Consider the following 12,466-nt stretch of genomic DNA (forward strand, 5'->3'; position numbering starts at 1 on the left):
GCAAGAATACTGGAGTGAGTTGCCATTTCCTTCTCCAGGGGATCTTCCCAATCCAGGGATCGAAGCCAGGCCTCCTGCATTGCAGATGGATTCTTTGCCATCTGAGCCACGAAGCCCTAGAATACTGGAGTGGGTAGCCTATCCCCTCTTCAGGGGATCTTCTGGACCCACGAATTGAACCAGGTTTCCCTGCAATGCAGGCGGATTCTTTCCAGCTGAGCTACCAGGAAATCCCTAATGCTTTACATGCATTATATCAATTAGTCCAACAACCCTAAAAAGCAAAATGGTTTTCCCTATTTCACAGATGAGGTTAGGGAATTCAAAAGCCTAGTCTAAATCACACAGGTAGTATCTATCCAACATGATGCTGAATTCTTTCTTTATTCTCGTTAAAATTTCAAATAACTATGATCATTTGTTGTTGTTGTTGTTTAGTCACTAAATCATGTCCAACTCTTCTTGCAAACTCCATAGACTGTAGTCCACCAGATTCTTCTGTCCATGGGACTTTCCAGGCATCAATACTGAAGCAGGTTGTCATTTCCTTCTCCAGGGGATCTTCCTGACCCAGGGATTGAACCCGAATCTCCTGCACTGGCGGGAGGATTCTTTACCAGTGAGCCACGTGGGAAGCCCTCTGTGATCGTTTATTGTCATGTTTTAGTTTAGAACACAGGCACACACACAGTGGGGCATCGGAAAATGGGAGCAATGATCAGTTATTTGTAGGCAAATATTTGTTGATGATGTTAACTGCCTAATCAACAAAATGAAAACATGTTTACTCACCTAAATGCCCGAATGGTAGTGAGCCCTTCAGCAGTTTCTGAGAAGTGGCAAAGCAGAGGGAGCTGGGTACTGTCATCAAGTTCCTGGAGGTCCCTAGGGCAGAGACAAATACAAAAACAAACTTTGCGCTCATTCAGACTCAAAGAATACTGTGTGTGTGTTAGTCACTCAGTCGTTTCCAACTCTGAGACACCAAGGACTGTACCTTACCAGGTTCCTCTGTCCATGGAATTCTCCAGGCAAGCATACAGGAGTGGGTTGCTATTCCCTTCTCCAGGGGATCTTCCCAACCCAGGGATCGAACCTGGGTATCCTACACTGCAGGCAGATTCTTTACTGTCTGATCTGGGGGCTTTGTTCATTCTAAATTAAGGTTATTATTTGTCAGAGTAACTACTGGGTTGGCCAAAAGGTTCATTTGGATTTTCCCATCACATCTTTTGGAAAAATCTGAACAAACTTTTTGGCCAACCCACATATTTTCCTCCAACATTCAACAACAAAAATCAAACAGCTTATAATCTAAAGAGGAAGAGGAAAATAAATATTACATAATAAACATGGGTCTAGGCTGAATGTTATGTGTTGTACAAAAGTATCGGTTTTGTATCACAGTTAAAGTAAACTTCTATGAGGACACACAGGAAGGAGCAATTAATGTAGGAGATGGGAAATGTTTTCTTTGAGCAGGTGTTACTTAGGCCAAACCTTAAGCATGAGCTGTGTGCTTCAACCAAACAGACAAGAAGTGCATTCCAGCTAAGGGAACAAACCAAAGCAAGTACAGAAGACTAAAGAACTGGCGAATTCAATCTGGCTGGTGACCAGGGTCCTTTGGGGATGCTGTCATGGGAAAAGGCTGGACAAGGAATAGGGGGAGGGGCTAGACTGTAGAAGACCCTGAATGGGCAGGGAAAAAAATCACTGGGGACGAGAAATAAAATGACCAGAGTTTGCTTAAAGCAATGTAATTTGGAGACAGTGTAAAGGATGGAAGAGACTGAGTAAGGATAGTTTATCAGAACTTGTTAAAAATTCTGAATTAGGTGTGATGCTGGTACAATTTAATAGAGGGGGAGACTGTGAGATAGCTTATTAGAAGTAGCCTTCTAAACTGCTACAATCAACTCATTGTAGCAGAGTGAATAAGAGAGAAGAGCCACGCAGACACAGAAAACAAGCTTATGGCTACCAAAGGTGATTGGGAAGAGAGAAGTTAGGAATGTGGGATTAACATATATACAATACTAAATAGATTGGTAAACAACAAGGACCTACTCACTATATAGCACAGGGAACTATACTCAATGTGTCACAATAATCCACAGTGGAAAAGAATCTGCAAAAGTATATGTATATACATATACATGCATGGGCTTCCCAGGTGGTGCTAGCAGTAAAGAATCTGCCTGCCGATGCAGGAGACTAAGAGACATGGGTTCTATCCCTGGGTGAGGCAGATCCCTTGGAGGAGGGCATGGCAACCCACTCCAGAGTTCTTGCCTGGAGCATCCCAGGGACAGAGGAGCCTGGTAGGCTTCAGTCCACAGGGTCACAAAGAGTCTGACACGACTTTGCTCTACACTTGAAGCTAACACAATATTGTAAATTATACTTCAATTAAAAATAAAATAAATTTAAAAAGAGAGGGGAGTCAAATATGGCTTGTTACTTAGCAGACTTGGAAGATGACAGTGCTATTTACCAGGATGGGAGAAAGAGAAGAAAGATATCAGAAGAGACACATAATGAGTTTGGCTTCAGCCACAATGAGATTGAGTTCCTCCCTAAATAGAACTGGCATTCACTGGTCCTCCAAGTGGCAATATATATTTTTAGGAAAATAAAGTGCTCAGTGAATGGCTGGTGGACAAATGCCTGAATCAGACCCTTTCTATAAAGATGCACACACTAGACAACTTTGTAAATCACACAAGCTAGCCTTTCTAGAAGGCTAACAGTTCTATCACATGTTTCAAAATATGCTTTTATTTTTCTTTTCAGCCTTTTTTCTGTCTGTCTTAGGTTTTGGGGGTGGAGGGAATCAAGAGTATTAGTGCTGATATTCACCTGTCAGTCAATGGAACTGATTACATTGTTACATAATCTTCAACTGTTAAATAATCTTAGATCTTTTGGGTCTGCCTGGGTTCTCCCATGACCAAAGGCAAAGTCCTTCTGTGAGTTTCTTAAATGAATTTCTCACTTCAGAAACTCAATGAGGGGAAGGAAGGAGAGGGGTGAAGAGGAGGATGAATATGAAGGAATGTAAAGAGTCTGCGATTTTAAACAGAAAACTCACTGGCTATTTGTAAATTTGACACAAGCAACAAGTGGTCACTACATTGAGGTCTGACTTGAAGGGGTAAAGATGAGGAAGGAAGAACCTCTTTTTACAGGACTGTGTTTTATGAAACCAGGAAGGTGAGGTTACAGCTTGACCTTATTCTCTTATAAATAGGAAAGCTTACTTACAGAGCTAGCCACACAGGGGTCTTTGATGTTAGATATTCAAAATTCAGTGGCATTTCCTGTCTGATGCTAGGAACGATTGAGGGCAGGAGGAGAGCGGGGTGGCAGAGTATGAGATGGTTAGATGGCATCATCTACTCAACGGACATGAGTTTGAGCAAATTCTGGGAGACAGTGAAGGACAGGGAAGACTGGCGTGCTGCAGTCCATGGGGTCACAAAGAGTCGGACACGACTGAGCGACTGAACAACAATAAGTCCCCCACTTTAATTCCTTTCGGTGTTTACAAAATAGTGTGTTAAATTGCTCAAGATTTTCAATATGAGTGTTTTATTTAGAACCTCAGCATCGAGAGGTCTTTTTATGGATGAGATTTAATATCATGTGGTCCTATTTGCAAACGACCAGAGAATTTCAAATAAAAATGGTTTATAATCCATTATCAAAGTTCTCTCTTTAAAAATGACCATCCCTTCCATATTTTAATAATCTACTATGAGGAAAAGACTTAGCAATTCAAATCTGTAAAGAACTAGGATTATTTGCTTGGCCTCTGTACTCAACTTTTATTGCCCAGATATGAAAACAGGTCCACATGAGCATGAGTCTGAAGTAAAACATGACTGTTGAATATCAGTGGTGAGAAGGCAAGAAGAGATTTGGAAACAGCCAGCAGAAAGGAAGTGACTGAACTTTTCTGCCCCTCCAGCAAGCAACATCAACAGTGATACCAGAAGAAATGAAAGAGCAAATGTAATGGCTAGCCTCTTTCTTCTGGTCTGAATTTTCTTAGAGCAAAGAGAAGAGGCTAGAGATCAAAAAGCACTCTAGGTCTGACATATGTTCCTAACATTTGAAGGATCCTAACTTATATCTCCAAGGGAGAAACAATTTTTTTTTTCCAGAAATGCTGCAAATGAACAACTATTTTGGAAGACAATTTTTCAGTTTTTCATAAAACTGAACAGTTTTACCATACTATCAAGTAATCATGCTCCTATGTATTTACCCAACCAATTTTAAAACCTATGTCCACACAAAAATCTCCGTACAAATATTTACAGTAGTTTTATTCGTAATAGTAATGGCTTCCCTGGTGGCTCAGTGGTAAAGAATCCACCTGTCAATGCAGGAGACTCTGGAGATGTGGGTTTGATCCCTGGGTGGGGAAGATAACCTTAAGGTGGAAATGGCAACCCACTCCAGCATTCCTGCCTGGAAAATTCCATGGGCAGAAAAGCCTGGTGGGCTACAATCCAAGGGGTCACAAAGAGTCAGACACAACTGAGCATGTATGCACACACACATTCATAATATTTATAACCCCAAGCTAGAAGCAACTAAGATGTCCTTCAATAGGTAAATGGATAAACAAAATATGGCAATTCATAAAATAAATATTATTCAATGATAAATTATTTTTATAATATTCTATTTTATGAATGTGCTTTGAAGCCATGAAAAGACACAGATGAATCTTAAGTGCTTATTTCTAAGAGAAAGTAGCTAATCTGACAAGACCACATACTATATGATTCCAATCATGTCACATTCTGGAAAAGACAAGACTGCAGAGATTAAAGGTAAATCAGCCTGCCTCTAAATTGAATGAATAATGAAATGTAACAAGAAAAAAAAAATTGCAGATACAGTCCAGAGACTCCCAATCTTAATCCTGCTTTTTCCTGTTACCTGATATATATACAGACACACACACACATACACACACACACACACACACATATATATATATACACACACACACACATACACACACACACACACACACACATATATATATATACACACACACACACACACACACATAATTTTTTCATTATCCCTGCAATCAAGTCCTATTGAATCTTTTCATTTTACTGAATAAACTCTATATCTGGCTTCCTATTCCAGCACTTAATCCACACATAAGGGTTACCTTATTTATGTTTTATCTTCCCAAGAAACTAGATTTCTTGAGAACTGCTTCTTGCCATGTTGATCTCTTCCACTGTCACATGGCTTGTGCAGTTATTTACAACACACCAAATGCCTAATAAGTGTTTGTTGAAATAAAGAGATTACTGCAATGATATAAAATTTACAGTACTATTAAGGCAGAACTTCAAAGTTAAACTGAAAATTTCCAAACAACTAGTACTATATTTCACTTAATTATTCAACATCTCAGCAAATGATAAATCTTATATTAGCAGAAGAATTTAAAATTCACAGCTATCTTTTATTTGGCTGGATATTCAAGCGCATGTTAAATAACCCAATCTGGAAATTTCCAACCTCTTAAAGTCACAGTACTCTTACCAGACATTCAAGATTCTCTACTTTTATAGTTATCACTCTGATTTATCCCTTTAACTTTTTTTTACTTCTACTAATCTTTTACAGAGTGCATTTTACTCATTTGAAAATATTTGTATTTACCCACTTGCAGAACATAATATTAAATTACTTATTCTTTGGGGCTATATTTGGTTTCATAAATTTTCTGTCAATGCCATGTTCAGAGAAAGGACCATGGATTGAAAAATTGGGCATAGTCTGTGGACTTAAAACTCAACCAGATCAATCAACTTGTTCACATAAGTCTAGGATTATGTAAAGCTCAGACAACCAATTACAGAAGCAAAGTGAAAGTGACAGTCACTCAGTCATGTCCGACTCTTTGTGACCCCATGGACTATATAGTCCATGGAACTCTCTAGGCCAGAATACTGGAGTGGGTAGCCTTTTTCCCTTCTCCAGGGGATCTTCCCAACCCAGGGATTGAACCCAGGTCTCCCACATTGCAGGCAGGTTCTTTACCAGCTGAGCCACAAGGGAAGCCCAAGAATACTGGAGTGGGTAGCCTATCCCTTCTCCAGGGGATCTTCCTGACCCAGGAATTGAACTGGAATCTTCTGCATTGCAGGCAGATTCTTTACCAACTGAGCTATCAGGGAAGCCGTGGAAGCAAAATATCCCTCTAAATGAAACTTAATATCAGGATAGGTTTCATCAAGTTAAATTAAGTTTCTTTTCCAAATTCCACATCTTAATTGGAGAAAAGTAACAGTGTTAGTCACTCAGCCATGCCCGACTCTTTGCGACCCCATCGACTGACTGCCAGTCTCCTCTATCCATGGGAGTCTCCAGGCAAGAATACTGGAGTGGGTAACCTTGCCCTTCTCCAGGCGATCTTCCTGACCTAGGGATCGAACACAGGTCCCCTGCATTGCAGACAGATTCTTTACCACCTGAGCCACCAAAACATTATAGCAAATCTGAATCACAGTCAATCAAATACACAGGCTTTTGAAGATGAACAGAGCAGTGTTTTACTTACTTAGAGGCCACTCGGAAGTATTTCTGGATAAAATAAAAGGCGACCCCAAGAGGCACTAGTGCAACCAGGAACACAGGGGTGGCATAAGAAATCATGCCAATTGCAGACACGCAGAGCAGTGTTGACCGAGTTAGAGATTCCAAAGTCGGAGGGATATGCTGGTAAGAAGGCAGTTTGAAAGGAAAATGTTTTAGCTCAAATAAAACATTGGCAATAAGGCAACAACACATTAATTTTATATTAAGTTACATAATTAGTTCCAAAATTAATGTATAAACATTTTCGTTGTAAGCAATTCATCACTCCTTCAATTTCACTCACTTCCCCTTGTTTAGTATATTTACCATCTTTCTACCTATCTGCTTAACCAGTGGTCAGTTATTTACCTATCTACCTATTTATTAATATCTTATGGGAGTTTTTAAACAAATAGCATAAACTATTTTATATAAATAGCATAAACATAAACTCTAAACCTCCTTTGTCCATTTGCTTGCTTTGTTTTACTGAATAAGATGGATTGTAATTATACCCATGCCACTATATACAAATCTATTTCTTTTTAAGGGATGCATAGTATTAAAAAACTCTTCAGCTATACCTCTAATAATTTTATTGCATATTATTCTTTGCATGCTTTTCAACTGGATTGTTTATCTTCCTTATTGATTTTTAGATGCTTTTTATATATCATGGATGTTTATCCTCTTTCTTTACATGAGTTGCCAGTTTTTCTCCCAAAGGATATATTATATTTTAAATATGATGCTTTTACCTCAATAGAAATTTAAAATTTTAGAGCCATTTCTGTTGGCTTTTTGTTTGTTTTTGAATTTTGTGTCTTATAAAGACACTTCCCATGTTTTCTAAAAGTATTCTTCTACATTTTATTTTACAGTTTTATGTTATTAGATGGGCTCCTTTATTACATGTGAATTTGCTGTGTATTTTATAAATAGTTAAATGTCCCAACACCCTTTACTGAAAAAACATTCCCGTTATTACTGATTCAAGATAGACTGGTATTTTTGACTTCTTAATTTTATTCTTTTGATCAATTTGTTTTCTGTAATCATCAGAGTGTTTTAATTTCACAGTATTTCTTAGGTATCTGATAAGGAAAGTAAACACACACACACACACAGACACAGGATTTTTATGATTTCCAGGATAGTTGAATCACTTTTCTTCATACTAGGCTTATTTCTATTTTTATATTTTTTTCTGTTATTATAGGTTAAATGTATTTTTCACATAATTTTTTTAATTGGTGGAGAGAAAGTTACTGGCTTTTGTATCACATATCTAATATAAATATTCTGTTAAACTTCCTAGTTGATTCTTTCATCATAACTGTTTGAACTCTCTAAGTAGCAATAGTGTCATCTTCCAAATAAGGAGTGTTCTGTCTCTTCTTTTCCAATATGTACTCCTTAGGAAGTGTTTTAGGTGCAGCATAATCTGACACTAATATTGTGAAAACATCAAAATTTTTAAACATACATTTTAGTCAGCTGCATGCATCATTCTTTACCTTAATTGATGGTAATTTAGGTGTTCTTAAGGCCACTTTGGAAAATCAGAAAAGGAAAGAACTGAATTTGCTAAGTCTTTGATCAATCACCCTAAAGAGTCTGTTCATAGGGAGATCCAATTTCAGACTCTGAGGTCTTTAATTTCAGGACAAACTTCTGGAGGCCTAAAGACCTAAGACTAAACCGGGCATCCTTGAAATATTCCCTAAAATATCCCATCATGTAATATCACATCAACCTAACAAAAGTGAAGGACATCTAAGACAACTTGGTATTCCATGCTTCACTTCTGGGAGACACTCTGCATTAATTCCAAACTTTAGGAACGTTACTATGAACGGAGATACAACACTGATTAAAATCACTTCTTTTTACAATAAAAAAATTTAATGTTCATTCTTTTCTATTTCTATTTCATGCTGATTCTCTAAGTATCCTCTTCCATGTGGATAAATTATTTTGAATTGATCTATTTCCTTTAAGATTTCATTCTAGAAATCTATGCATATTTCATAGACTGCATAGTCTAGAAATTTATGTATATATGTAATATTGATATGAATGCAAATAGGCTTTTATTTAGGTTCTAGAAATCCTCTACTGTTAACAGGAATCATCATTTATCTTAAAATGTTGTTTAGCTTACAATGATAAATTTATTTTTGAACTTGGAAGTAATTCAGGCACTCACCTGATCAATGATATTTGTATCAGCTGAAAAGCGATTGAGAATCAGTCCCAGTGGTGTGGTATCAAAGAATCTAGGCAATAAACAGATTGGATGTATTATAATTCTAAATGATCTGGAGCCTAAACACTGCTAATAGACATCTTGGTGTCATAAAAATGAGACTATCCCTATTCATCTGCTGAAAGACTGAATAAATTCTTTAAAATTTCACACTTCACTTTAATGTAAAATGCATATTTTTATGATCTTGTAAAATAAATAACTACTTTTTTACCTTATTGGTCCAAGAATTATTTTATTAAGGAGATTGTGGTGAAGATTTTTAGCAGCTGTGAGACCCATCCATTCCACAGTGAGAGATGTAACAAGGCAGAGGAAAATACCTGCTCCACAAAGTATGCTAAATCCAGCCACATAGTAGGTCTAAAAAGCAACCAATACAAAAAGCACAGATGACATTATCAACTGAGTTTTTTCTTGCTAGGACACCAAATGTCAAAGTCTGGCAATACTGTCAATTTCTATGATCTCACATTAATTTACACAGTGGAAGGAGGGTAGTTCTCCTGGGGATACTCCTGGGGATACTCAGGGCAGTATCCCCACCATAATCCCATGACCGAGTTCCCGCTCGTTCCCTTCACTCTCTTTCAGGGTTTGCCAAAGGGTAGATGAAGCATTAGAGTTAGTTTTCTGGTGTGAAATATTCTTGACTTTTTAATATCATAAAGTTCTTTCTATCTGTAATCTCAGAATGACCAGCTGATTCATTGGTGTAGCAGTTAAAATCAGATACCATCAGAATAAGAACAAAAGTCCTGTGTGCATATTATACACACACACACACACACACACACACACACACACATATACACCATGTATATAACTCCCTTGAATCCAAACCCAAGCATTATCATTAAATATTCCTTATTATATTTCAGGTCTTGCCCTAATTAACCTATTGAATCATTACAAAAGTACTGTGACAGTCACAGAGGACAGACCTTTGGTTGCAAAGGGGGAGCCAGGTAGGGTAGGGATGGATTGGGAGTTCAGGAATAGCAGCTGTAAAGTATTACACAGAGAATGGATAAACACCAAGGTCTAGTCTATAGCACAGGAAACTATATTCAATATACTATAATAAGCCACAATGGAAAAGAATATGAAAAAGAATGTATAATATGTATACCTGAATCACTTTGCTGTACTGCAGAAATTAACACACTATTGTAAATCAACTATACTCCAATAAAAACAAACAAAAAAACCTCACAAAATTCCTGTGACATCTGAGCTATTTGTATCTAACTAGATAAGAGTATCATCTCAACATTTCCTAGATAATGTAAAAACAAAACCCACTGTACCTGATCAGCTTTTCCAGTACTGGTTATACTATACTCTGAGGTCCACGTGGCCAGCCAGTAGTCTATCGCTACAATGACGGAATGTTTCAGAAGCTTAGAGAAAATCATCAGGAAGAGTAAGAAGAATCCTCCAGAAGTGAGATAGCGCCAACAGGTCTTCCATGGCATTTTAGTCCTCAGCCTCATTACCGTGGACATGTTGTCATCCTCATCTTCCTCCTCTTCTTCCTCTGCATAAGAAGCACTTGTTTAATCTTCTGACAGGCAACAGGTAGATATAGAATTTATATCATTCCCACCTACCAACAAACCTTCATCAAATTTTAGAAATACAAGTCTTAGAAATGTAAATGTTTTTAGCAGAGAAAAGCATCATTTTAAAAAAAAACAGGTGAGGGACCTCCCTGGTGGTCCAGTGGTTAAGGATCTGCCTTTCAATGCAGGGGACGCAGGTTCAGTCTCTGGTCAGGGAACTAAGACCACACATGCCATGGGGCAATGAAGCCCATGCACCACCCCTACTCAGCCCACATGCTCCAGAGTCCATGTGCCACGACTATAGAAGAGCCTGTGTGTGCCGTATCTAAACACCCCACGTGCTTCAGCGAAGATCCCATGTGACACAACTGAGATGACACAGTCAAATAAATAAATAAACATTTAAAAAAAAATAGGTGAGCGCCCATTAACAGATGAATGGATAAAGAAGCTGTGGTATATATATACAATGAAATAATTCTCAGTCATTAAAAAGACCAAACTCTTGCCATATACGACAACAGGGATGGATCTTGATAAGGGCATTCTGCTAAGTGAAACAAGTCAGACAAACACAAAATACTGTCCCGTTTCACTCATATGTGTATTTTAAAAAACAACCAAAAAAAGAAAAAGAAACAAAGTAAGTGAACAATCCAAACCACATAAAAACACACATGGATATACAGAGAACAGAGTAGTGATCACCAAAAGGAAAGAGGTGGAGGGGAAGATGAAATGGATTAAGGTGACCTACTGTATAGTGGCAGACCGGAAATACATTTTTGGTGATGAGCATAGCGTTGGTTCTACAGAACTAGAAATGCAATGTTGTACATATGAAACTTACATAATGTTATAAATCAATGTCACCTCAATACAAAAGAAATTTTAAAACATGTGAAAATGAATAAATGAAAAAATAAAGTTTATGTTTTGGATGAGAAAACTTGTTAATTTATTACAATAAACTAACTAGAATTATAGACTAGAAGTTTATTACGTTATTGAAGGAACTGTGTGCCAATAAAACCACATGCCAGACTTGCAAACATTTATAATTTTTTGAACTTTATATTTCTGAATCTGTAAAACTGCACCAGGAGGAAATAGGTTTTGAAATTTGTGCATAGCTCAAGAGGGCATAATCTATAATCTCTGTGGTTCTTTTTAAATGTGGTCATGGAGGTGCATGAGCAAAATGGAACCTTCCTGAAAGCAAAGCCAGGGGACAGAGGACAATAGGTGGGGAGCTCCTCTCAGCTGTTTAAACCTCTTGGAAATTTCTAGACAGCTATTTTAAGAACATATTCCATTACAAGGACAGGTAACTATGGTATTTCCTGAGCAGTAAAATTTGGTCATTTGTATGGTTTAGTGAGGGCGTCCCTGGTGGCTCACTGGTAAAGAGTCTGCCTGCAATGCAGGACACATGGGTTCAATCCCGATCAGAAGATCCCTTGGAGAAGGAAATGGCAACCCACTCCAGTATTCTTCCTGGAGAATCACGTGGACAGAGGTGTCTGGTGGGCTACAGTCCATGGGTTGTAAAGAGCTGGACACAACTTAGCAACTAAACAACAAATGGTTTAGTGACTGTGGTGTATTTCCCATCCTTTCTTTTCCCAAAGACAGTTTTCACTGTAGTCATCTTGTATGTACTCCACGACTGTAGAATGAGCAGGCTGTGAGTAGGAAAGATAGATAATTTGGTTTGCAAATTATCAGACAACAGAGATCTAAGTATGGATATGATGGGAAGACTGATCTATCATCAAGGATCTTCATATTTGAGCTAGATACAAAAGAGGAACAGATCTCAGCATTAGAACTGAGAAATGCTGTGCTTAGATGCTCAGTCATGTCCGACTCTTTGGGATCCCACGGACGGTAGACTGCCAGGCTCCTCTGTCCATGGGGAGTCTCCAGGCAAGAATACTGGAGCAGGCTGCCATGCCCTTCTCCAGGAGATCTTCCCAATGCAGGGATCAAACCCAGGTCTTTTGCA

General features: G+C 38.1%; 1 protein-coding gene across 4 annotated transcripts in view; it reads right to left on the reverse strand.

Annotated features, from left to right (window-relative positions):
* Window positions 1-12,466, reverse strand: part of ABCC9 (ATP binding cassette subfamily C member 9) — a 148,999-nt gene that overhangs the window by 39,838 nt on the left and 96,695 nt on the right. For all 4 annotated transcript variants that reach the window (XM_070453746.1, XM_070453744.1, XM_070453747.1 and 1 more), the window contains 5 exons: window positions 10,201-10,430; window positions 9,105-9,253; window positions 8,831-8,900; window positions 6,605-6,762; window positions 793-885 (listed from right to left, as the gene is read on the reverse strand). In XM_070453746.1, coding sequence (XP_070309847.1) covers window positions 793-885; window positions 6,605-6,762; window positions 8,831-8,900; window positions 9,105-9,253; window positions 10,201-10,430 — 700 coding nt within the window. The remainder of the gene's footprint in view (window positions 1-792; window positions 886-6,604; window positions 6,763-8,830; window positions 8,901-9,104; window positions 9,254-10,200; window positions 10,431-12,466) is intronic.

The sequence above is a fragment of the Odocoileus virginianus genome, chromosome 23, assembly GCF_023699985.2.
Source record: "Odocoileus virginianus isolate 20LAN1187 ecotype Illinois chromosome 23, Ovbor_1.2, whole genome shotgun sequence".
Lineage (NCBI taxonomy): Eukaryota > Metazoa > Chordata > Mammalia > Artiodactyla > Cervidae > Odocoileus > Odocoileus virginianus.